At 54.8% G+C, this 24,622-nt stretch overlaps 1 protein-coding gene across 2 annotated transcripts in view; it reads left to right on the top strand.

Moving 5' to 3' along the window:
- ZBTB46 (zinc finger and BTB domain containing 46) overlaps nt 1-24,622 on the top strand; it is a 43,096-nt gene that overhangs the window by 2,287 nt on the left and 16,187 nt on the right. For both annotated transcript variants that reach the window (XM_087818653.1, XM_087818654.1), the window contains exon 2: nt 18,259-19,227. In XM_087818653.1, coding sequence (XP_087674779.1) covers nt 18,291-19,227 — 937 coding nt within the window. In that variant the 5' untranslated portion in view covers nt 18,259-18,290. The remainder of the gene's footprint in view (nt 1-18,258; nt 19,228-24,622) is intronic.

Genomic DNA, 24,622 nt, shown 5'->3' with positions numbered 1-24,622 from the left:
TGTATTATTTACAAACATGTTAAGTTGAATTAAATTTTAACAGAGTGAACTTTCCAACATTGTCCTTACATGGGGTTTTTCAAATTAAGGGAAATTGGGCCACTCTGTCCCTGTGGTCTGTGTTTCTGGGACAGCTGTGTGGCTCTCACGCTTTGTTCTCAACCAGAGGCCTGAGACCAGCCGCCAGGAGCCGAGAGACCCACTTAGTGAGCGCTGTTCAGGAAGTTCCTTGAGCCCAGGAACTGGCGCTCACTCCTCACTTTGCAGGTGCGTTGTGCTCAGGGGCCCTCTTGGCTGCTGTAAAAGTGACGGGAGTTCGAGAAGCCATCGGTCCTCTTGTCCCGCCCAGTGTCACAGCAGTCCTCTGTTCTGGGGGCTTAGGCTCCTGCCCAGCCCGCGCACTCTAAGAAAAAAATGCAGGCTCTTCTCTGATTTAACGTATTTTACCCCAATGTCAGGTGAGTGAGGGTAGATCCCCAAGACTTCCCCCGAAAAAAGACATTCTTGTTGCTACAGGCTTGCTTCTGTGGCCTGTCCGCCAAGAATAAAAGCATGATGAAGAACCTCTGTTGAGGCCACAGCTTCTTGAAGTCTGAACCACGGTCACCTCGTCATCACCCAGGCTCTGGGGCCCTCTGCTCTCACGGTGGCTTTGCCACGGCCAGTGTGGCTGGGGTCTGCGGCCGTGACTTTGGTGACGATTCCCCCTTTCTGCCGTTCTGGCTCTGGGGCCCTGTGCCCGCACACGCTGGCAGGCTCTGTGCCGGTTGTCAGAATGGCCTGTGGTCGTCTGCTCTGCGGAGTGGAAGGCAGACGCTCAGACTTCGTCTCGGTGGATGGTTCCTGTAAAGCTTTCCGTTCATTGTCGGTCAACCCTGCCCCTTAGTCTCATGTAGATCTAAACACTACTAAGCATTTATTTATTTTTTTACATCCTCACTAGAGGATTTTTTTAATTGATTTTTTTAGAGAGAGGAAGGCGGGGGGAGTGAGAGAGAGGAACATTGATGGGAGAGAGAAACATCCATCAGTTGCCTCCTGTGCTCACCCTGACTGGGGATCGAACCCAAAACCTAGGAATGTGCTCTGACCGGAAATTGACCTTGAGGCCTTCGGTGCACAGTAGGACACTGCACCCAACGGAGCCCCTGGCCAGGGCACGGAGTATTTCTAGACATCATTGTCTGGATTTAAAAAATGACTAACCTGCCCTGGCCGGTAGCTCAGTGGTTAGAGTGCCGGCCCACAGACGGAAGGGCCCCGGGTTTAATTCCCGCCAAGGGCACGCACCTCGGCTGTGGGGCAAGTGTGGGAGGCAAGCAGTCAATGTGCCTGTCTCTCTCACATCAGTGTTTCTCTCTCTCCCCCTTCCACTCTCTCTGAAAAGCAATGGAAAAAATATCCTCAGTTGGGGATTAAAAATAAGATAAAATAAGTTATTACTAACCTAAGACGGGGCCCATGGGAAAAAAGGGGGGACATCTGTGATTCTTTCAACAATAAAGATAAGTTTTTTAAAAATTACTAACCTAGGTATTTTAGAGCAGAAAGTCGAGAAACAACATTGGTGTATTTTTTAACAGCATTTACAGGGCTTTTCAGTTTTTATAGGTATATTTTTTGAATCAGATCAGAGACATTCCCAGGGTTTCTTATTCATGACAATTTTTTGGCCTCGTTGAGGACATGCTACGGCCCAGCCTTTAGGCAGGGCGGGCACAGAGTTCCTGCAGAGGGGCTGGTCTATTGGGATGGGGGCACAGGAACCACTGATGTGACCTGGTGTGGGTGACAAGTGCTAGTGAGAAAGGGGCCCAAAGCCTCTGAGGACGGAGTGCAGACGATGGGGTGGACAGGGCCGTCTGATTCTCTAACGACGGCTGGAGGGAAATGGTGTCCGTGCACCAGGCCCCCTGTCCAGCCGTCAGAACAATCCTGCTCTGACTGCAGAGAGTGGAGGCCAGTGAGAGGGCAGGAGCCCAGCCAGGCAGCTTTCGAGGGCTGACTGGCTGTGGGGTGGGCGTGAGAAACCACTATGGTTTCAAAATCTGTCTTCCAGAGCCCCTGACCCAGCACACACAGTCACTGACCATGCTCCATTTGGAAAAGCGGGCCTTCTCCTGGCCTTCACAGTGGCGCCTGTCACTGCTCTCTCAGGTGGACCAGGTGTGCCTTCCCCCCTCCATCTGGCTCCCTTTTAGCAGGTGGTCTCTCTGTCATTTCCAATTACCCAGTAAACTGAAGGGACCCATGTATGTGTGGGAATGATTGATTTTTTAAATGTCCTTATTTAGGTAAAATTTGGGCAGTGTTGCCACTCGAATGGGACACAGGTGCTTTTTGTTTGTAAGACACTTTTGTTTCCCTCTTGGCCTTGTCTCGCACCTACTGCGGGGGAGATGAGGCCCCTCGGACGGAAGGGAAGCCCTGCTCTCGGAGATGGTGTGCACGGCCCACCTTCCTTCTTTGTGGAGCAGAAAGGAGGCACCCGCATCTTGGGCTGCGCGCTGAGGGTTTAAGGCTCTCAAGTATAAAGAGCTACACCTCTGTGGGTGGTCACCTTGTCAGTGTGGGCCCCCCAGCCAGGGGAGGGTCCACAGTGAGCGCTCAGCTGCATGGACGCCTGGGGTGGAGAGAAAGGGATGGCTCCTGACGGCAGGAGAGTGAGGAGCCTGCCAAGCCAGGCTTGCTCTGCGGGCCTGTCCACTGCTGTCCAGTCCGACTTCCGGCGTCGCCGTGCAGGACGTGGCGGTGCTGTGCTGGGCTATAGAGAACGTTGGGCTGGGCCTGGGTTTCTGGAGCGTGGGGCAGATGCAGATGGATAGGCTTTCTAGAAACACACACAGCCCACTGTCCACCGTGTGCAACAGGTGAGCAGGACCTGCCCAGCGCCCGGGGTGGTTTGTGCAGAGAGAGTACCTGCCCGGGGGGACCAAGGCTGCCCAGGTGGAGCTGATCCCAGGAAGGGCAGAAGGGTGGATGGGACAATTGAGAACGACACGGTGAGGGTGGCCCAGCAAGACCTGGGAGGAGGCCGCGTGGTATTAGGTGTGACTGCGGAGCTGCCCTGCAGATTCAGGAGGAGAGGTCACGGGAGGCTGGGGGGAGTGAAATGGTCAGCGCTTGTCCTCCGAGGGCCTCGCCGCCTGGTCGCTGCCTATCCAAGAGAACCGGGCACTGCAGCCGGGGACCCGCCCCAGGCCTCCTGTCTCTGACAAAGCCTCGGGGCCCTGAACCCTCCCCTCTGCACTGAAAGCCCATGTTCCAGTCACTCCCATCAGCCCTGTGGCAGGCACCCTGGGCCCACATCCTCTCACAGAGCAGAGCAGCCCTCCCGCCACGCGAGCCTCGGTCCTCAGGATTGGGGAAGAGTTGCAGCCCCTGTCTGTCCGGGGGTGACAGTGGTGTGGCCTCGGGCGTGGAGCTCACAGGGTCCTGGTCCGCAGCTCTGGCCTCACCGCCTTGGACTTCACACTCGTCGGGCGGCACTGTGTGCTTGCTGCTTCTGCAGTGCCCTCCGCGGTGGCAGTCCACTTTATGACGTGCCTGTAGACTCAGGATGCTGCTGGCCCACTGGGGCCCAGGAGCCCCTCAGACCCCACAGTCTGGCTGCGCATCTGTGCACGGAGGTAGCTCCCAGCTTCTCGTGTGGGGCCTGTCACACAAGGTGAGGCCCCTAGACAGGATTCTGGGGTGGTGGAAGGGACGGGCGCTTTCCCTCCTGTTCCCTGCCCACAGCCGCCTGGCAAGAGCCCTGTCGGCGTGGCCTCCACGCAGGTGTGGCCGCTGCTCACCCGCCTGTCTTGGGTATCGCAGTCCACTCGAACAGTGCTTTCTTCACTTTTCTAAGATGTAAAGGGTGAGAATTCACCTCTGAGTCAGAGGTAAAGGTGGTGATTTTTCCTGTCCAAACCTTCTGAGATCAGAGAAGGTTGCGAACGTGAGTTCTTGCCAGGTCCCAAGTGAGAGACCAGGTGCCCACTGCTGAGCGCTGGGGCCGCTGCAGAATCTCCTCGTGCTTAGTGTCCTGCGACATGGAGTGACTGTTACTGGAGTGTGTGCATTTGTAGGTTTTTGGTTTTTTAAAATCTATCTTTACTGATTTCAGAGAGAGGAAGGGAGAGGGAGAGAGAGCCGGAAACATCAATGATGAGAGTCATTGATCGGCTGCCTCCTGCACGCCCCCTGCTGGGGATGGAGCCTGCAACCCGGGCCTGTGCCCTGACTGGGAGTCAAACCCTCATCTCCCAGATCCTAGGTCCATGCTCGATGGCTGAGCCACGCCCGGCCGGGCTGCATTTGTAGTTTTTGATTTCTGAAGGGGAGCTCGGGAAGTCAGGACCCTTGTCAAACAGAGCTGAGCTTCCTGTCCAGAGTGAGCAAAGCTCCTAGAGGAGTCCTGTCCGCCTCATGGTGTTAATGGTGCCTGTTTTTTACATGTGACCACTTTTGCTTTCGTTTTTGGTTGTACGTGGCTGACTCCAGAAGTAGGAGGCTTACGGGTTTTCCCTGAGGATGTGGCAGCTGCCGTTGTCTGTGATGATACAGAAACATGTACCTGTATGGCTCACGGTGTTTATTCTGCATGAAGACTTTCTCTTCATCTTCAGAGTGTGTGCAAGAACTTTCCAGAAATTGTCAGCAGTCATGCTGTCCACTCTGTGTCTGTGACAGCCCCCCGGCCACTGGGCAGATGCTTGTGATATTGGGGACGGTTTGACTTTCCTACTTTTTTCTTACATTGCTCCAGAATAAGACAAGAACAGAAGTGAATTCGAGGGGCTGTGTGGACCCCCTTGTGGTTGAAGGCGGGTTGACAGTCGCTCCCTGAACTTTGTTGGACAGTGGAGTCAACATTTCTGGGGCTGAGAGGTGGGTTTTAAATGTTTTGATCCTAGTCTCCTGGTCTGGCTTCCTGATCGTTGTTGATACCTTGGCCTTTTTCTGCGTGGTGGGAACTCTAGACACTGGAGACCCTGGAGCAAAGGGAGGCAGAGGGGCTCCCACGTCGGGGCCCAGCGTGGCCGAGAGAACCAGCTTCTTAGTGATTAGTGATAAGCAGAGTTCTGTGAATGGAGCCCAGGGAGAGCACTCCCAGGGCTGCGTGTGCACTCGGGGTCCTGGGAGACATGTCGGAAGGGCCAGACTCCGTCACTGGGCCCTGCGTCGGCTCCAGCAGAGGGTCGGGTGGTCAGTCCAATATCCTTAATTCTCTTGTTTTCCTGGAGGATCAGTGAACCTGGTGTCCCTCGGAGAAAGCACAGCAGGGCAGAGTGCCACCTTTCAGCGCAAGTGTGCACCACCCACATTTGCTTGAGGTCGCTCCTAACAATTTCACTTTTTACTTAAACTAATTTGAGCCTTGACTTAAGAAGTGAGAATAGCCTGGCCAGCGTGGCTCAGTGGTTAGAGCATCGACCGGAGGGAGCACTGAAGGGTCCCAGGTTCGATTCCCGGTCAAGGGCATGCACCTGGGTTGCAGGTTTGATCCTGGCCCTGGTCGGGGCGCATGCGGGAGGCAACCAGTCTGTGTGTCTCTCTCACATCGATGGTTCTTTCTCTTTCTTTCTCTCCCCATTCCCTCCCTGCCTTCCTTCCACTCTTTCTAAAAATCAGTGGAGAAAATATCCTCAGGTGAAGATTAACAACAACAAAAAGAAAAAAGAAAAGTGAGAATACCCATGAAATCATGAGTTTGATGTTTTGGTTTTATTTTTCTGGGTGCACACTGAAATGAGCGTGTAACTATTAGGATTAAGGCTTGTCCATAAGTTGGCCAGAAGCTTCCCACAGGGTGTTCCACACACAGCTGCAGTGTGTGGGCCACCCTTTGGGGGTCTGGGACCCAAGGGCTCGCCCTTCCCTGCAGAGCTGCATCTGGAGTGCCCGAGCTGTATGCTTGTCTCGCGGCTGCTAGGCGAGGACAGGGCGGCGGAGCTGCAGTCCTGGAGTCCTCCTCAGGTTTTGGGTTCTGGGTGCGAGTGGCTTTGCCTCGTGGCTTTTGGGGGTGAAGGGGTGGTCTGTCTCAGTAGTCCTCCGCTCAGCCCCACACACGCTGCTGAATCAGTGGGGTGGGTCCTGCTGACAGGACTGTGGGGATCTCAGGCCCTGTGCCACAGGCCTTTCCTGTCATCTTGATTGGGAGAAATTGGTGTGAGTCAGGTTGCTGTGTGTATGAGTTTCCCGGGGCTGTTGTAACAAGTACCACAAGCCGGGTGGCTTTAAAGGGCAGGTTTATTCTGTAACATTTGGGAGGCCAGCGTCAGAAAGCCAGGTGTGGGCGGGGCCATGCCCTCTCCCCAGGCTCCAGGGCAGGGCCTTCCTGCCTCCCCCAGTTTCTGCAGAGCCCGCAGCCCTGGGCCTTTGGACACAGCACCCATCTTTCCTGCCATGTTCTCGTGGCCTCCTCCCAAGTGACCAGATTTCCCTCCTCTTAGAAGGACACCAGTCATGCTGGATGAAGGTCCCTGTAATGACCTTATTGTAACTTGATTGTATCTGGAAAGACCCCATTTCCAAACAAGGTCACATCCCTAGAACCTGTCTTTGCACGGGAGGCAATTCAACCACAACACCGTTAGAGCTTGTATTTGCCGGACACGTTTCCACATAGCATTTCTCAATCTCTGTGCCTATCGAGGCTTTTCCGTCCATTACCAGTGGCTGTCCCCTTGATGGTCTAGCAGACCGATGTATTAGAGGCCGCACCCAGCACACCTGCATTTAGCCTCACACCTGCAGAGGACACAGCAGCCAACAAGGTCCTTGCTCCAAGGCATCGTGTGTCCCTGAAGGGGAAGTGACAAAGCAGAGACAGATGGTGACACCTCAGTGGAGAAGGATACAGCGGCCTGGGGAGGTAGCAGAGAGGACCAGGTACTTTGGGGGAGGATGGGCAGAGGTGGGGCCCAGGATATCTGTAGAAGCAGTGGGGGCCAGGTGGTGCCCACCTGCTCCACTGGGTCACACCAGGGCTGTTTCTTCCCCCAGGCAGCTGCTGAGGCCTGTGGCCCCTTTCTGAATGGTGTTTTTGATGCTTCCTGTGAGGGTCAGAGGACAACTATTGAAATACAGTCTTCAAAAATTTAGAAAACTTCCACTCTAGCTGGTTTTCTCAGTGGTTAGAGTGTCAGGCTGCAGACTGAAGGGCCCAGGTTCGATTCCAGCCAAGGGCACGTACCTCGGTTGCAGGCTCCATCCCCGGCCCCGGTGGGGGGTGTGCTGGAGGCAGCCGATCAATGTGTCTCTCTCACATCGATGTTTCTCTCTCTCTCTCTCTCTCACTCTCCCCCTTCCACTGTCTCTGAAAGGCAATGGAAAAATATCCTCGGGTGAGGATTTAAAAAAAAAAAATTAGAAAACTTCTTTTGTGCTCTGGTAACAGGTGGCACTTAATGCATCAAATAAGAGTCTGAGTGGCAGGTCCAACACTTGTAAATCTGAAGTATCACCAAATGTGGGGTGTCCTGTGGTTGCTGCAGCAGCCGTGGGGGTGTGGCCTCTGCCCAGGGGCTCCTGGGAGACACCGTCAGGGTGGTTGATGCCCCCGAGGAATTTCCCTTTAATCTTTGGAAGTCAGCCTGGGGGCTGGAGCTCTGGCAGCCTCTCTGTACCTGGCAGCCCAGTGGGCGGGGGGACAGGAAGGAGCAGTCTCTGTTCTTTCCTCATGGGGACCCCGCCCCACGGCAGTTCTAAGGTCTAGGTGAGACGGTGCTCACACTGGGCTGCCCCTTAGGGTGCTCACCCCACCTGTAGGCTCCAGGACCCAAGGAGGCCATCAAACGTTTTCCGTCCTGTGAGGAAGGCTTGTGAGGGTCAAGCACAGAGCCCCCCTGGTGTCCCCGTGGTGTCCCCGAGGTGTCCCCGTGGTGTCCCCGAGGTGTCCCCATGGCGTCCCCCTGGTGTCCCCGTGGTGTCCCCCTAGTGTCCCCCTGGTGTCCCCGAGGTGTCCCCCTGGTGTTCCCGTGGTGTCCCCCTAGCGTCCCCATGGTATCCCCAAGGTGTCCCCGTGGTGTCCCCCTAGTGTCCCCCTGGTGTCCCCGTGGTGTCCCCCTGGTGTCCCCAAGGTGTCCTCCTGGTGTCCCTGTGGCGTCCCCGTGGCGTCCCCATGGCGTCTCTGTGGCGTCCCCATGGTGTCCCCGTGGTGTCCCCCTAGTGTCCCCGAGGTGTCTCCCTGGTGTCCCTGTGGTGTCCCCGTGGCGTCCCCGTGGCGTCCCCCCGTAGGAGTGAAGGAGGTGCACGTTTGTGTTTCTCGTGCCCATTTCTCTTGGTGCCGTCCTGCCCCAGGCAAGCCTTTGGTGGCCACAGCTTTCATCTCCGAGTTTTATGAATGATGAACCTGCTTTGGAGGGAAAGGGGATTTGAGCCCGTATCTGGGGCGTGTGCTCTCTGCTCTGATTTCTGCCCATTTTTTCTAATAAGCTTCTTAGCCTCAGCGTAAACGGCACTTTGTTGCTCTGTGTCGGGCCTTGTTTTGTTCCAAGATGGTGCAGTTCTGCCTGTTTTCTCCTGGTTGGGCCTTTGGGTGTTTCTGTTTTTGCCACTGTAAATCGCACGCAGCGCCGAGGAGCCAAGGGTGCAGCCAGTCTGCGGCCTGCTGCCGGCTGCCCTGTGCTCCGGGGTGGGCGTGTTGAGGTCCCCTGGTCATGCAGCGTCCCACCTTTTAGGGTTTTAGGACTTCACCTTAGTTTTTGCAGCTTCATTAATTCAGACTTTCCTTTGAACATTTTTATCAGAATCTGGGACATTTCACCGCGTTTCTTTTAGGCCCAGATGCCGGTGACGTTTTCACATTAAGTTATAGGATTAACTTTAAAAGTAGAAGTGATGGGATGAGGGGTTCGCTCACACCAAGATCTCCCATGTGTCAGCAGCCTTGGGCTCCTTCCCCGCCAGGGCTTGGTGGGAGGGGATGATGCTGGCCTCTGGCACACACCCTGCACCGCCCAGGGAGTGTTTTTGAACCCCAAGACCCCTGTGTGGGAAGTTCCTGCACAGCAGGGCCCTGAGGATGGAGACGATACCAGGAAGCACTTGGGTCTGGTAGGGGATCTGGGGCAGGTGGGGCCCCTCATCATGGCAGCCTGGCTGAGCAGCTGGCACTGTCAACGCTCACTTCCTTCAGTGTGCTGTGTCACCTGTCGCTAGGACAGATGTAGAGAGCCCCTCATGTGCCCCGTGGCCCCAGAGCACCTGGTGGCCCTTCCTGGTGCATCCCCACGTGTCCCCGAGTCTTAGCAGGTCCCACTTCTTTCCTCATGAATCATGGAGTTTCATTTGTTAAAGCTCCTTGGAGCCTGTCCCGCCCAGTACTTACAGAGGGGGCTTTCCCAGGGTGGCTCTGTCTCCCTCACATGTCAGGGGGCGCCAGGGGCCCCGAACCTCCCTTCCCTCCCCTGGATCCCAAAAGCCTGGACCCTGACCAGGGAGGAAGAACTGGCCCCTCCCCCCAGGGCTCTCCGACTCCTCGTGGGTCCAGGGCCCACCTCTGGCCTGGTCTGCTCCACTTTGGCCTCCTGTGTCCATCCCATCTTCCTGCCTCAGGCCCCTGTGCCCTAGCTTGTGTTCACAGCTGGTGCTGCTCAGCCCCTGGTTAGAGGCTCCATTGGCTGCTGGGGGCTTGCTGGGGACCCATGTGACCTGTTCACTGCTGACACCTGGTCAGTTGTGGGCCTGACTGTTGTCCTGTCAACGTGGACAGGCGCCTGAGCGGGGGCGACAGGGTCTGCCTGTGGAAGTTCCTGGCCTCAGCTCAGGTGGCTACTGTTCACCCCCAACCTGCCCCATTCTCACTTACTCAGCTTTGGGTGAGTGTTGACTATGCAAAGGCCTGTGTTCTTGCAGAAATGACAGTGGGCACCTGGAAACACATCAGATCGGCCAGTGGAAACTCTGCTGGACACCAGAGCAGACACTGATTCGGTTTAACCAACGCTGTACCCGCCTGGCAGCCCAGGCCCGCGGCAGCCCGGTACCCGGCCCGTCCCAGACGCAGCTCCTCACCTCGATGGCTGGCTTCTGTTGTTTAAGGGATACAGCTTTTAAAGAAAAGGCAGCTGATTTAAGATTCCAGCCTGTTACTGGATGTAAACAAATGTTACAGAATGTTAACAAATGGTGTTGGCTCAGGGGTTCGGTGAGTTATTCTCACTTTTCTGTAGGTTGGAAAGCGTTTCCCTTCAGAAGCTGAAAAAGACAACAGAACCGTCCATCATATTGTTCGATTGCCTCTATTTCCTTAGATTCTTTCCTTCTTTTTGTTTTTGTCTTTTTTGTTAATCCTCCCTCGAGAACATTTTTATTGTTGCTTTTTAGAGAGTGGAAGGAGAGAGGGAGGGGGAGAGAGAGAAACATCGATGTGAGAGCATCAGTGGGCTGCCTCCGGCACACACCCTGCTGGGGCCGGGATCCAGCCTGCAAACAAGGTCCGTGCCCTTGACAGGGAATTGAACCCACGGCCGACGCTCTAACCACTGACCCACACGGGCCAGGGCAAGATTCTCTTCTCCTTGCTGACAGGGAGCACACATGTTTGTAGTTAACATTTCAAGTCACAGGATATCTTAGATTTAAAATTCAGGATTTAAGATCCTGGCCGGGCAGGGCTCAGCAGTGGAGCATCGACCTAGGATCTAGGTGATCGGGGTTCGATTCCCAGTCAGGGCACATGCCCGGCTTGCGGGCTAGGCAGCCGATCAATGACTCTCTCATCATTGATGTTTCTCTCTCTCTCCCCCTTCTTTCCTCTCTCTGAAATCAATAAAGATATATTTAAAAATAATAAAATAAAATTCACAGAAATGATTTCTCTGCCTTGTTAAGCCTATCAGATTTTTAAGAAAATTTTTAGATTTTTTTGAAGTTTTTGCGGCATTTCCTGGGACTTTTGTAACAAAGGACTACAGCGGAAATCTATCTTGTCACCATTCTGGAAGCCAGAAGTTGAAATCAAGGTGGTCAGGCCACCCCTCCCGAGTCTCCAGGGAGGGTCCTTCCCAACTCTTTAGCTGTCCAGGCGTCCCGATCCCTGGACCCGTCACAGGCCACATCCCTTCCTTCTGCCTTCGTCCTCATGTGGCCCCCTTCTGTGTATGTCTGTGCACAGAATTCCCCTTTTTATGAGGACACCAGTCCTGTTGGATTATGACCTCATCTTAATTTCGTTTAATCTGCAAAGATCCTATTTCCAAATAAGGTCACATTCACAGGACTGGGGTTGGGACTTCAGTGTGTCTTTTTGGGGGACCCGATTCAGCCATGGCAGCACATGGCTCCATATGCCTCCCCGGACTTCGGTGAGCTGTGTCTGACCAGAATGTCCGAGGCACACGTGGTATCACACTGAGCTGTCACCCTCGGGTGGCTCGGAGCTGGGGTGTCACGGGAGCAGCTGGTGAGCATGCTCCCACGGTCGCCCATGTCCCAGGATCAGGCATTTGCTGTCTCTTCCCACTTCTAACAGCGCGTAATGCGGGACATTTAAAAAACATTTCTTGAGTTTAAAATGTAGGATTACAATATTGCAGGTTTAATGCAAAAAAAAAAAAAAAGGTCCTATAGTTTTGTTGATTCCAAGAGTGAGCATGGAGTCTGTTCGGCCTTGAAATGTGGGCCCTGTGCCAAGGCTTCCAGATCTGGAGGAGGAGCACTGGAGGCTTCCTGGAGGAGGAGGCAGTGTCCCAAGGGAGGGCCCACCGTCCTCCGAGATTCCACGCAGGACTTGCCTTTGCAGATCTGCCCTGTTGAACGAGCACATCTGTTCGTACGTCATCGGGATGAGCTAACAGGAGTGTCACTGCCTGTTAAAATCAAGCGTGGTTTAAAGACGAAAGGTCCAGATAGGACTGAGTGTCACAGGAGGTGCCCGGGCGCACACGCATAGAGGTGACTCCTTCCCCTTTCTCTCTTCCAACCCAGAAGACAAAGCAATTCCCCCAGACCTACTTCCCACCAGCAGAGGCGGAGAAACGGGAAGTTCACCGAGCTGCTGTGGTGACTCAGCCCTCAGGTGCACCCACAGAGGCCTCCTGGCCCTGCCAGGTCCTTGGCTGTGCCCAGGGCTCCAGACCACTCTTCCATGGGCCAGAACCTGAATTAGGATGCCTGGGTACCCTGCTGGTGACTACACTCAAGGTCTTCTGTCTCCCCTCGAGGCGCTGGCCTCTGGGCTCCCCATCTTGGTGGCTGGTGCTCCAACCACCCTGAGGCCTGGCAGAATCCTCTGCCAGCTGGCACTGAGCTGGTTGCAGGGTGTCTTGCTTGCCCTGCCTTGTCTCATGGTCACTTGTCCTTCCCGAGACACAGGCTCATTGTCTCAAGGTTCTGTGGCCGACTGGGTTCAGCCAGGTGGTTCTTCTGCCCAAGTGATGTTGGGTGGGGCCACAGTCTTGAGGCTGGACTAGAACAGCCAGGATGGGTGGCTCAGCAGCCTGGCACCTCACAGGGGTTAAGGCTTGGCCTGGATGCTGGGGTAGCCGCACCTTTCTCTCCACTGCAGCTCAGATCTTTGCTCCGGCAGCTGAGTAGCTGGGCACAGACCCATAAAAGTGAAGAGTGGATGGTGCTCCTTAAGACTCAGGCTGGGACTGGCTCTGTCCCAGGCCAGGGTCAGGGCTGGAGGGGCTGTCCAGTGCCCTGAAGGCCAGCATGCTGGCCCACCCTCTGAATGCCTCCTTCCCTCTCCGGGAAGCCACCCCCAGCCCAGCCCCTCCCCAAGTGCCTCCACAGCACATTTATGCTGACCTGGAGTCACCCTGCTCTGGCCTGGCCGTTGGGGGGGAGTTGCGGTTGGGGGTACTGTGTGGGCAGGTGGGTGGTGTCCTCAGGGTTGGCCCAGGCTTCTGAGCACAGCTGGGGCTGGCATGTTAATAGTTCGGGCTCATGTGTGATGCAGATACAGTTAGAATTTGGCTCTGTTAAGGCGAACAGCCATGTGACCTAAGCCGGGTCTGGAGGGAATGCCCCATGGTGTTTGGAAAGGAGGGTCAACCTGTGTGGTCAGGGTGGAGAGAGGAAGTGACAGCTGAGCAGGTGGAGAAGGTGCTCCAGGCAGATGGAAGTCAAGGAGCTGAAAGAGGCCAGAGCAGCAGGGAGGGAGGAGCAGAAGCTGAGGGTTGGGCTGGGCCGGTAGAGCCCCTGACCATAGGCCACAGTGGACAGGTGGCAGTCACAGGTCTGCGTTTTTAGAAGGTCACCCTGGCTACTGTTGGGAGATGTCACGTTCAGCAACCAACAGTGTCAATTTGTACTCACCAGAGAAAATTCGGGTGACTCACCATTTAAAGATGACTTCTGTTAACATTTTTGGAGTGTTTGTTTCCAGTCAGGAGCTCATTTTAAAATTTTGAAATGTAACCATGAATAATAATAGTACAATGTACATAATTTTGATTTATAAAGTGGGTTTTTAGCACTTAGTGAACCATCTGAACATGTCAGCATGGGGAGCCGTGTCTGCACAGTGAGGATGGAGCGGGGGTCGGGCTGCCTGGTTCTGCGGCCAGGCGGGGTTTGCAGTGGGTGATTTCCCTTGGCGGGAATGACCAGTGCTTCCTGCACCGTGCATTACCACGTTGGTCTCAGTGGTGACCCTTGATAGGTAAGATGGAGTGTGAGTGCCCCAGGGCTTCCTAACAAAGAACCACACACTCAGGATCCTAAACAGCAAAGACTTGTTCCCTCACCATCCTGGAGGCCGGCAGTCCGAGGTCAAGGTGTGCAGGGTCCCCCTCGGAGGGACTGAGAAGGACCCATCCAGGGTGCTGCAGCTTCTGGCGGTTCCTTGACTCAGAGCAGCACCTCCGTGTTCACAGGTGCTCTCTCTGTGTGCCCGTGTCCTAATTCCCTTCCTATAAGGACACCAGTCCCATGGGGTTAGGGCCACCCGTGACCTCATCTCAACCAGTTATGTCTGCAAGGTCACTTTCTGAGGTCTGGGGGCTAGGACTTCAACACATGAACTTTGGGGACACCAACCCACAATGAATGTCAGTAAATATAAGTATGCATTTGGGGTTGAGCAGCATTTTCACAAAAATGGATTTCTGATCAAGTTTATTGAGGTATAATTTACATACACACACCTGTGAAGCACCGGGTGAAAGGTAGCCCCCACTGGAAGTTCCCCTTGGGAATTCACCCTCTGCCCAGCCCAGGCCACCACTGACTCCTTGGCCCCTACCCTGTGGACTGGACTGTATTTTCAGGAGTTTCCTAGAAAGGGCTCATACACTGTCCCCTTTCCCTGTTCCTTTCCTGCAGCATAATTATTTTGAGATTCACCCATGTGTGTGGAAGGGACGTTTAGACAAGCTCAGGAGTGGGGAGGTGGGCGAGGGGCCCAGGCCAGAGGCGGGTGACTCCTTCCTGCCGAGCGTGTCTGCCGTCAGGAGACGCCTGTTTGTGTACCTGTTCGCTGTCGATGCACATTTGGGTTGTCCCCAGATTTTGACTGTTAACGCATCAAGCCAGCGTGTGTGTTTCTGTGGAAGTCCTGGCCGGGTCTGTGTTTCCACATCCCTGGGTAGGTTCCACGTGTTGGAGTTGTCGGGTTCCAGGGTTTCTGCTCAACTTTGAAGACACCGCCAAGTTGTCTTCCAGAGCGGCTGCCCAGTCTAACGTTCCCAGCAGCTGTGCAAGGGTCCCAGGAGCTCCATGTCCTCGCTGACATGGGCATAGTTCCCCTCCCGACTTCTAGTGGGAGTGTGGAGGCATCTCGTGGTTTTTACCTGTGTTTCCCTGAGGCCTGGTGACGTTGAGCATCTTCTTGTGTTTGGCCATTCGTGTATCTTCTTTGTGAGGTGTCTGCTCAAAATGTGGCCCATTAAAAAAAGAATCTCACCAAAGTAGTTGCAAAGAGCAGCTTTTAGAGCCGTTGAGTGAAACTTGGCTCAGATGTCTGCGGATTACCTCCCTCCTCCTCAGGAGACTGTGGGAGCTGCTTGGCCTCTGGTGACCAGGACCAGACAGTGTGGTTCTAGCTCTAAAGGTATCTTGCTCCCAGTTTATTTTTATTTTTTCTTAATCCGCACCTGAGGATATTTTTTCCATTGATCTTTAGAGAGAGTGGAAGGGAGGGAGGGAGAGGGGCAGAGAGAGAGAGAAACACCAATGTGAGAGAGACAGATCAATTGGTTTCTCCTGCACGCGCCCCAGTTGGGGCTGGGGATCGAACCTGGAGCCCAGATATGCGCCCTTGACCAGGAATCAAACCTGTGACCCTTGGGTGCTTGAGTTGACACTCTAACCACTGGGAACACTGGCCAGGGCACTGTTTTACTTTTTTTAACTTTTATTTATTTATTTTTAAGTAGATCTTTATTGATTTCAGAGAGAGGAAGGGAGAGGGAGAGAGATAGAAATATCAGTGATAAGAGAGTCATTGATCGACTGCCTGCTGCACGCCCCCGACTGGGGATCGAGCCCACAACCCGGGCATGTGCCCTGACCAGGAATCGAACCCCGATCACCTGGATCCTAGGTCGATGCTCAACCGCTGAGCCACGCTGGGCGGGCTGTTTTACTTTTTTTAAAATCCCCATCCAAGGATATTTTTTCCGTTGCTTTTCAGAAGAGAGAGAGAGAAACATCTATGTGAGGTACCTGGCCTTGGCTGGAATCGAACCCAGGACCCTCCAGTCTGCAGGCCAATACTTTAACCACTGAGCCAAACCAACTAGGGCTATTTTACATTTTTATTAGAACAAACTGCCCTCCTGGCAGAGCTCCTTAGGGAGGAAAGGAAAGTTGACCCTGCCCTGCTCCTGGAATTAAGACTGAACTAGTGAAATACATTCGTAGCAATCTTCACACTTCATGGTTCTGTGCATTTTGCGGTATGGTAATTTATTTGGCCCTCACCCATGAAGCATTCGGAGTTGGAAATGGCACTGGATACAGCAGGCACATTGCCCGCCAGACAGGACAGCCCCGCACTGGAGCACCCTCACCGCTCAGCCCGTTTCGTCACGTGCGTCGTCACCAAATTCCTGGCTGGATGTGGGCCACGTGCTAGCACCCAGCCCCATTCAGGCAGATGCGACTTTGGGGGTTTGGTCTGGATCATGGATTCAAGTTGTTTTGATATGAAAGTGGTTGTTTCATAGTGATTCTGGCTGGAACAGAAGTAACCTTGAAACCCCCAAGTTGAAAATAAAACCCACAGGAGAAATAAAGACAGAGCAGCAGAGTGGTGCGGGCACGAGATGGTGCTGGCGTCACTTTTGTGCCATCTCAGGTACCAGTGCAGCCACAGTTATCCCCTTTGCCCCTTGGTCTCACCCAGCCCTTAGCGCATAACCGTACAGTGATGTGGGGCCTGAGTCCCTCATGGACCTCAGGCTTCTCTCTGAAAGGGCCCCTTACTCAAGGGGTGCCACACATGACTCTTTGAATGCATGAAAGTGCCCTCTGCCCCATGCAGCAGCAGCCCAGGTGATCGGAGATGATAGGTTATCTATCCGTCAGTGTGATCTGATCCCACAGGTATATTCCCGTGAACGGATGTGTGTCCGTGGCCAGGTGTGTGTCCGTGACCAGGTGTGTGTCCGTGGCCAGGTGTGTGTGTCCGTGACCAGGTGTGTGTCCGTGGCCAGGTGTGTGTCCGTGGCCAGGTGTGTGTCCGTGGCCAGGTGTGTGTCCGTGGCCAGGTGTTCCTCCCTTGGACAGTGCTCTCCAGCAGGCAGGGCGGGTGCTCTGCTGTCCTTCCCTCACACCATGAGCTTGCTTTAGTCTCGTGTGCACCTCGCTTGGTGGTGGTTATATGGCATGACTGGCTTTGCTGCTCAGGGTTCTCCCATTTTTCAGGTCACAGCTGCCGAACAGCAACCGGGCAGCTGGCCATCGATCAGCCACTCTTTTACTTCGGCCAGGTAGGCAGGCCCCACGAACATGTTCCTAATGCTGAGAGATTTTCAACTGAAATGAAATGCAGCTGCTCTCCTGAGCTTCCCCAAGATGGAGCATTTCCACAGCAGGCTGGTCTATTTACACCGTCATCTTAGATCCCTTTTATTTTAGTGTCCACACAACTTCCCCTAGTGAAAATTCTATTGTCTTCTTATGACAAAATCTCTATAAAGTACATCACTGAGCTTTAAGCTGCCCTGACTAACACCCTATTTCAGAACTTGCCATGAGAGTTAAAATGATTTTTGAGGTGCGAGTCCTGCGAGGTCATTGCTCTCTGTGAAACGGCTCCGAGCTTTCTCTTCCTTCTCAGTGATCTTCCTGGCTCTCAAAGGACCTGTTTTACTGGGGAGTAGAGACTTATTCATATAGGAAAGCAGATCATGAAACTCGCGCTTCCTGCTTTAACACAGGGCCTGAAGCCTCAGTTCTCTTGTCACGGGGCCAGGAACTGGATGCAGTTAGTGAAGGTGAGGTCACGGAGGCAGGTGGCCCTAGTCCAACATGACTGATGTTCTTATAAGATGGGGACATTGGACAGACACGCACAGGGAGAGCACTGTGGGAGGACGAGGCAGGGATGGGGGATGCGTCTACAAGCCAAGGAGTGCCAGGGGCTGTCAGCCGCCTGCAGAAGCTGGAGAGGCTGGGACGCGTCCTCCTGCGGAGCCGTCAGCGGGATGACCCTGCCGACGCCCGGGTCTGGGATCAAGCCTCCAGACGAAGCTGGAACGAAGTTCTGTTGTTTCAGCCGCCTGGCCTGTGGCCCCTCGTGCCTGAGAAACCGCTGTAGGCAGGGAGGAGAGGACGCTGCAGCGGGTTGGGAGACGCAGGCTGGGGGCACCGGGCCCCGGACGGTCCGGTGGCCGTGCAGCCCCACAGGGCGCCGGGCGCCACGCGCTGCACACGCGGCTGGCTGGGGCCTCCTGCGAGCCGCTGGGCTGCTGGCTGGGGACTGCCGGGCAGAGGCTGTGGGCGGCTCCCGTCCGTCGTCGTGGGCTTTCCGCAGGGAGTTGTTTTTGGGTATTTTAGGATGTTCCTTCAAGGGTGAGCGGTGAGGACGCAGGCGATTACCCGAGGCGTCCCCGTGGTGAGGCTTTCGCGTCACCGCCGATGGGCCTCTTCCTTGTTTCCGGAACATCCGCTTTTTGTTCTGAGGGTTTGCTCTGCACGTAGGTTTCTGTCCAGAAATGGTGTCCACTGGGAGAGCCTTGAACCCGAACCTCCCTCGGCTTCCCAGCCCCGGGGGCTCCTGCGGGCCGGGCCTCGGGCCGCAGGCTAGCCTCCTGCCCGTGGGCCCCCGCCTGGCGGGCGGTGCCACGTGTGGGTAACTGTCCGTTCCTGTCCCCACAGAGTCTGTAGAAGAGGCGACCCCCGGCTCCCCGATGAACGACCGTAAGGAAGATATGGAAATCGCGTCCCACTACCGGCAGCTGCTGCGCGAGCTGGACCAGCAGAGGCAGCACGGGGTCCTGTGCGACGCCTGCGTCGTGGTCGAGGGCAAGGTGTTCAGGGCTCACAAGAACGTGCTGCTCGGCAGCAGTCGGTACTTCAAGACGCTGTACTGCCAGGTGCAGAAGACGTCGGAGCAGGCCACGGTCACCCACCTGGACATCGTCACGGCCCAGGGCTTCAAGGCCATCATCGACTTCATGTACTCCGCCCACCTGGCCCTCACCAGTCGCAATGTCATCGAAGTGATGTCCGCGGCCAGCTTCCTGCAGATGACGGACATCGTGCAGGCCTGCCACGACTTCATCAAGGCCGCGCTGGACATCAGCATCAAGCCGGACGCCTCGGATGAGCTCTCGGAGTTTGACGTGGGCGCCCCGTCCGGCAGCGCGGACGCGCTCATCTCCGCCGTGATGGCCGGGAGGAGCATCTCCCCGTGGCTGGCTCGGCGCACGAGCCCCACCAATTCTTCTGGAGACTCGGCCATCGCCAGCTGCCACGAGGGAGGAAGCAGCTACGGCAAAGAGGACCAGGAGCCCAAGGCCGACGGCTCCGAGGACGTGTGTTCCCAGCCGCTGTGGCCCGGTGACGTGGGCTACGGGCCTCTGCGCATCAAGGAGGAGCAGATCTCTCCGCCTCACTACGGAGGGGGTGAGCCGCCTTCTGCCAGGGATGGCGGGACGACACAGACCCCCTTCCCCGAGCAGGCCGGGGGCGACGGCTGGCAGCCCACAGGCCGAAGGAAGAATCGGAAAAACAAAGAGACCGTCCGGCACATCACGCAGCAGGTGGAGGACGAGAGCCGTGCCGGTTCCCCGGTGCCACCCTTCCTGCCAGCGTCCGGCTGGCCGTTTAGCAGCCGGGACTCAAGTAAGCCTTGTGTTTGTTCCAGGCGGGGCTCAGACACTGTGGGGGGGGCCGTGGCTGCTCTTTTCATAGACAAAGGGACGCATTCCCAGGCTCACCCCGGTGGCTTCCCCTGGTACTTTCTTCTTGGAGGAGCGGGGCGCCACCGCACAGTGTGGGGGGCTCCAGGCGTCACTGTGTTGCGCCAGTTCTCACACTCTGGGTGATACTTTGTGTGCGGCTCCCAGATGTTTGTTTACTAGCGGTCAGGTGCTCCTCCTGGCGGTAATCACGGTCACATGGAGCCTTTCTGAGCGGCAGGTGGGGGAATGAGCACACTGGGGACGGGAGGGCTGTGGTTAGGGGTAGGGGCCACCAAGGCTTGTCCAGGTCGGGATGGAGGCTTCTCAGCAAGTGCACTCTGCAGGGAGTCCTCTCTAGGAGGAAGCTTAGGAATCAGCCAAGTGAGTGGACAGAGATGGACAGAAGGCAGCAAACTATAAGGCAATAAGCTCTGATAAGTGTCACAAATGCTAAACATGCCATGTGCTAGGAGGGGTACCAGCTCCCCTGCCCCAAAGGCTTCCCGAGGCCCCAGAGGAGCCCCGTTCCCGCTGCCCTTAGTCAGGTGGGTGCGTCTGGCCTGGGAGCAGGATACGGCCGGAGAGGTCATCTGGTCTGGCCCTGCCAAGGCAACCGCAGGTGGGACTTGAAATTCAGTAAGTCTAGGGGCTTTTTTCATAGCTAATTTTTAAGTTGATATTTTTGTATGGCCAGCAAATGATGTTACAAATATCCAAATGGCCCTTGGCAGAGAAAGGCTCCCACCCCTGCGTACCCCTGGCACCCAGGCACTGTAGCCTGTTATAGTGAAACCTCGATATAACAGACTAATTCGGACTAGGGGTGTTCAGTAAAGCCAAAAGTCCGTTATATAAAAAAGTAGGTTTTCTGAATGCATACATTAAAAAATTGGCAGATTAGTTAGTTTACCAGTTTTTACTTATGTAGACACATTTGTGTAATTAAAATTATGTATGAAAAATTTAATTTCAGAGAAAAGTTTCCTATATGTATTACTGTAATTTTAAAATTTATACTGAATAGGTGTAGTAAATGCATGCATCGCCAGTCACCTCGAGTACACAGATGCACACGGCTGGGGTGGCGTAGCCCATGTGGGAACATCAGGCCCCACGGGTTGAAACTGCTGTGAACAGTCACGCCAGGCGACAGACAGCAGAGCCAGTTACCCTGCCATGTGTGTGATCACCTGCTAATTATTCCCTGAATGTTGTTTACAAGCAGTGACTCTTGGATTTAAATATGTAGACTATAGCTGTAGACATGTAATATTTATTTATGTTGGCGAAATTACTACAGTGTTTTTTCCAACATATGACCTATTCACTAAAATTTGTTAAAAATAACTGAATTAATGACAAAAAAACCCTGTTAATTTAATTATAAGCAAATCATGGTGAAAAACATTTAAAAATTAACAGGGTGTTAATTTTCACATATGACATACAGACTGGAAATTTTGTCCGTTAAATCTGAAGACCATTAAATCGAGGGTTTGCTGTAGTGTCATAAAATACACATACCATCAACTACACCCTTTTAACCACTTCTAAATGTACAATCCGTTGACATTAAATACTTCACATTGCTGTGCAGGCATCGCTAGTACCCACTTCCCAAACTCTCTTTATCCCCAGACTGCCTCCCTGTTGCCCTGAAGCAGTGGCACCCAGGACGCACTGTAGCCTGCAGCATTCATTCTCAGCCTCATCACTGCTGTGTCGGCTGCACGTTCTGGGTCGACCAGGGTCTCAGCCTGGGCTGGGTGACTCTTCGTGGGGCGTCCTGGGATGTCAGCAGCACCCTAGGGTTCTACCCACTAGATGCTGGTAGCAACCCACCCCTTAGTTGTGACAACCAGATATGTCTCCAGACATTGCAAATGTCCCCGACAGGCAGCCCCCAGAGCCGTTGGAGTTTAACCGAAGTGAGTCAGTAGGAGGCGAGTGTCTGGGCTGATAGAAAGCCCCCGTCCCCCGGCTGGCTGGCTGTAAGGAGAGGGACAGCAGTGTCCCCAATGCTCCTAACTTTGTTTGTGGTCGTCCCCCAGCTCTGACTAGAACCCGGTAAACAGCCGCCCACGGTGAGTGGCCAGGACAGTCTTCGTGCCGAGCCTCTGAGTGGTCGGTGCGGAGATGCCCCTGCCTTTGTCCTGCATCACCAGCCAGCCCCGGGCTGAGATGCTGGAGCCTTTAGATGGGAGAGTCGTCAACACACTAAGAAACAGCAGCCTCCTTACGCCTGTGGGTCTGCTGTGAAAGTGCACTTGTTGGCAGGAGGTGTTTTTAGAATCCAACAAGTGATTTCAACTCTGGACCCTTGTTAATGTCTTCAGGCCCTTGGGTTACCACGGCAGCTGTGAGCTGCTCCTGCTGGACTGGTCCAAGTTGCTAAAACAAGGAGCGACGTTGTGGGTTTGCGTGGGACCGTCTGCCGGCTCCCGGTGTCCGTTCTCTGCCCTGGCCGAGGGCTGGGTTGGAAGTGTAATTGTGCACCCCAGTGGAGGACAGTTGGTTTTCATTAAAGGCTTACTGTATCTTAGAGAAGAGTTGTTGTTTTTAAATCCTCCCCCGAGGATATTTTTCCATTGATTTTCAGAGAGAGTAGAAGGGAGATGAAGGGAGAGAGAAACATCGATGAGAAAGATACATTGGTTGTCTCCCGCATGCCCCCTGACCAGGGGCGGGGAGCGAATCCACAACCCCGGTATGTGCCCCTGACCCTCGGAGTGCAGGCCAACACTCCAGCTGAGCCGCACTGGCCAGGGCAGAGAGGAGTATTTTTTATTCCCAGCCCACTTATGGGAGAAAAGGCCCTACCCCAGAGGAATGTGTCACGTGGTTACTGCATATTGTTTGGGGGGCTGGCATGGACGCTCAGGTGTTCAGGGCCTGCCCACTTTGACCCCCATGTGTCCCACCTCACCTATAGTAACACTGGGGCCTGTTAGTGATTAAAGTGATTTTTTCCCAGCTAAAGGCCAAGTGCATTCTCACCTGACAGCTTCCCGGGAAACGTCCATAGGGATCACATCTGATTACAGCACTGTGTGAGTGGTAGGTCATGGGAAGTAGCATTGACACCTGCAGGGTGTGTCCACACAGCGATGTTCTGGGTCAGGGCACACCTCCTGCCAGGCCTGCATGTCCCTTCGTCTTCCCTGCCCTCTGGCTTCATGCCCGCCCCCCTTTCTGTGATTCCAAGGGTGGCTCAGAGGCTTTGAGGAGGCAAGTTGTACCTACTAGGTTCAGGAAGGGCCCACGTCCTCATGCTAACTCCTGCGCACATTCCCTGAGGTGCTGTAAGCATGACATTGTGTAGCTGGGAGACAAAGTATGTGTTTGGTAAAGTGAATGTTTGCACCTGAGCTGAGACCGGGACATACTGGGAGTTTTACGAATGCGTGGGAACCACAGAACAGCTTCTAGTGGGTGAGAGTGGCCGAGCAAGCCTGGCAGCCTCTCTCCTACTTGGGGCAGGGACAGGTGGCTCAGCAGCCCTCCTTGGCTGAGTCACAGATTCCCAGTCCTTCGGAGCTTGTTACTGGGGCTGAAGCAGGAGCTGGTCTGAGGCTGATGGCCTCTCCTCTTGTCCCCTCCTCGAAGGTGGGCAGGGAGGGGCCATCCCGCCAGATTGGCATACCTGGCCACAAGCTCTGTCCTGAACCATACAGGACACACAGGGCTTGTTTGGAGAAGCTGGGACCTCCTGAGTTTGTCTGAGTTAACTGACAGGTCGGCTCCCGGACCCGACTGCAGATGTGAGGGATGCGGACATGCCCAGGCCGGGGCCGTGGTCCTCCCTGCTCTCCCAGAGATTGTGAAGGTGCTCCTGCCACTTCAGAAAAAGGTTGCTTCCCTCCCCCCATCCTTCAACCAGTTTGATCATCTCTGTTGAAGAGAATAATCTTGTTTAGTGTGATGTTTGTATTTGGGAGGAAAAGGGTCTGAATGAAAAGTGACCCCATGTGCTTTGGCCAGTCCACTGGGGCTGGGACTGGCCCTGCTGCCAACACCCGGCCCGACAGACACCACCCGAAACTTGGGGGCTTCCCCCGCTCTGCTGTTTGGTTCTTCCCTCAAGAGTCTGAGCGCTTGACACAACACCCCCACCCTCGTTTTCTTCAGTGCTGAGCAGATGGCCTGGAACCGGTCCTGTCGACCACGTGCCCCGACGCAGGCAGCAGCCCCCTGTGGGATGGGTGGCCAAGGACACGGAGCTCAGGGGCCTTGGGCGGAGGATGGGACAGGCTGGTGCTGAACTCAGCAAATAAGGGAGTGTCAGGCTGGGGTGGGGTCGTGCCCTGTGACCTCTTCTGTGTTTGCACCTCTGTGGCTTGTCCGTGGATGAGGCCACACTTTGGAATCGTCTGCACTCACCCTTGGCTTTGCTGAGCGGCAAGCGTAGCCGCTTTTTCCCACTGTCACACCCCACCAGACGAAGCTCCGAGGGAGAGCTGGGGTGTGCTGGGTTGAGGAAGGACAAGGCCGTGTTGTGGGCTGAACCCCCGCTCGGGGCAGGGTGGCGCTTCAGGCCGTGACTCGGCGTCGAGCGCAGCTTCTGCGAGGCCGCATTTGTGTCGTCCGTGTCCCCGTGGTCCACGCCTCGTTGGGTCGTGGTGCCCATTCTGTCGCCTGAATCCTCCAGTGTTTGTTCACACGGCCCCTCGTCGACCGACACGGGGCTGTTGCCAGTTTTTGCTCTTATGAATGGAGCTTCTGTGAGCGCTTTAGGCCGGTCTGTTCTGTGGACGTGTGTTCTCACTTCTCTTGAGTGAATTCCTAGGCGTGGAGTGCCTGGGTCATGTGAAGGGCGGCTGCAGTTTTATAAGAAACTGCCAGGCTTTTTTCTAAGTGGCTGCACATCTCTCCCTCCAAGAATGCAAGCAGGTTTTGGCTTGCTCTGCCTGTTGTCTGTCATTTTAATTATTATTAATTTTTTAAAATCTTCACCCCAGGATATGTTTTCATTCATTTTGAGAGAGAGAAGGGGAGAGAGAGAAATACTGATGTTAGAGAGAAACACCCATCAGTTGCCTCCTGTGCACACCTGACCAGGGTTGAACCCGGGACCTGGGCATGTGCCCTGACTGGGAACTGGACCCTCAGCCCACCCGCTGGTGTCTGGACAACACTCCAGCCCACTGGGCCACCCCACCAGGCCTGTCCTTTTCACTTAACCACTCTGGTGGGCGAGCTTGAGGAGCTTTGACAAATGTTACACCACTATCATCAGGAGAGAGACCATTTCCACCACCAGGAATGGTCCCTGCTGCCCTTTCAATCAGCCTCTAACCCCCCAACCTCCCCAACCCCAAACAGCCCCTTTAGACTCA

This window comes from Miniopterus natalensis, chromosome 7 (assembly GCF_054644295.1).
Source record: "Miniopterus natalensis isolate mMinNat1 chromosome 7, mMinNat1.hap1, whole genome shotgun sequence".
Taxonomy (NCBI): Eukaryota; Metazoa; Chordata; class Mammalia; order Chiroptera; family Miniopteridae; genus Miniopterus; species Miniopterus natalensis.
Note: the sequence above shows the minus strand (reverse complement) of the source record. Positions and strands in the feature narration are given on the sequence as shown.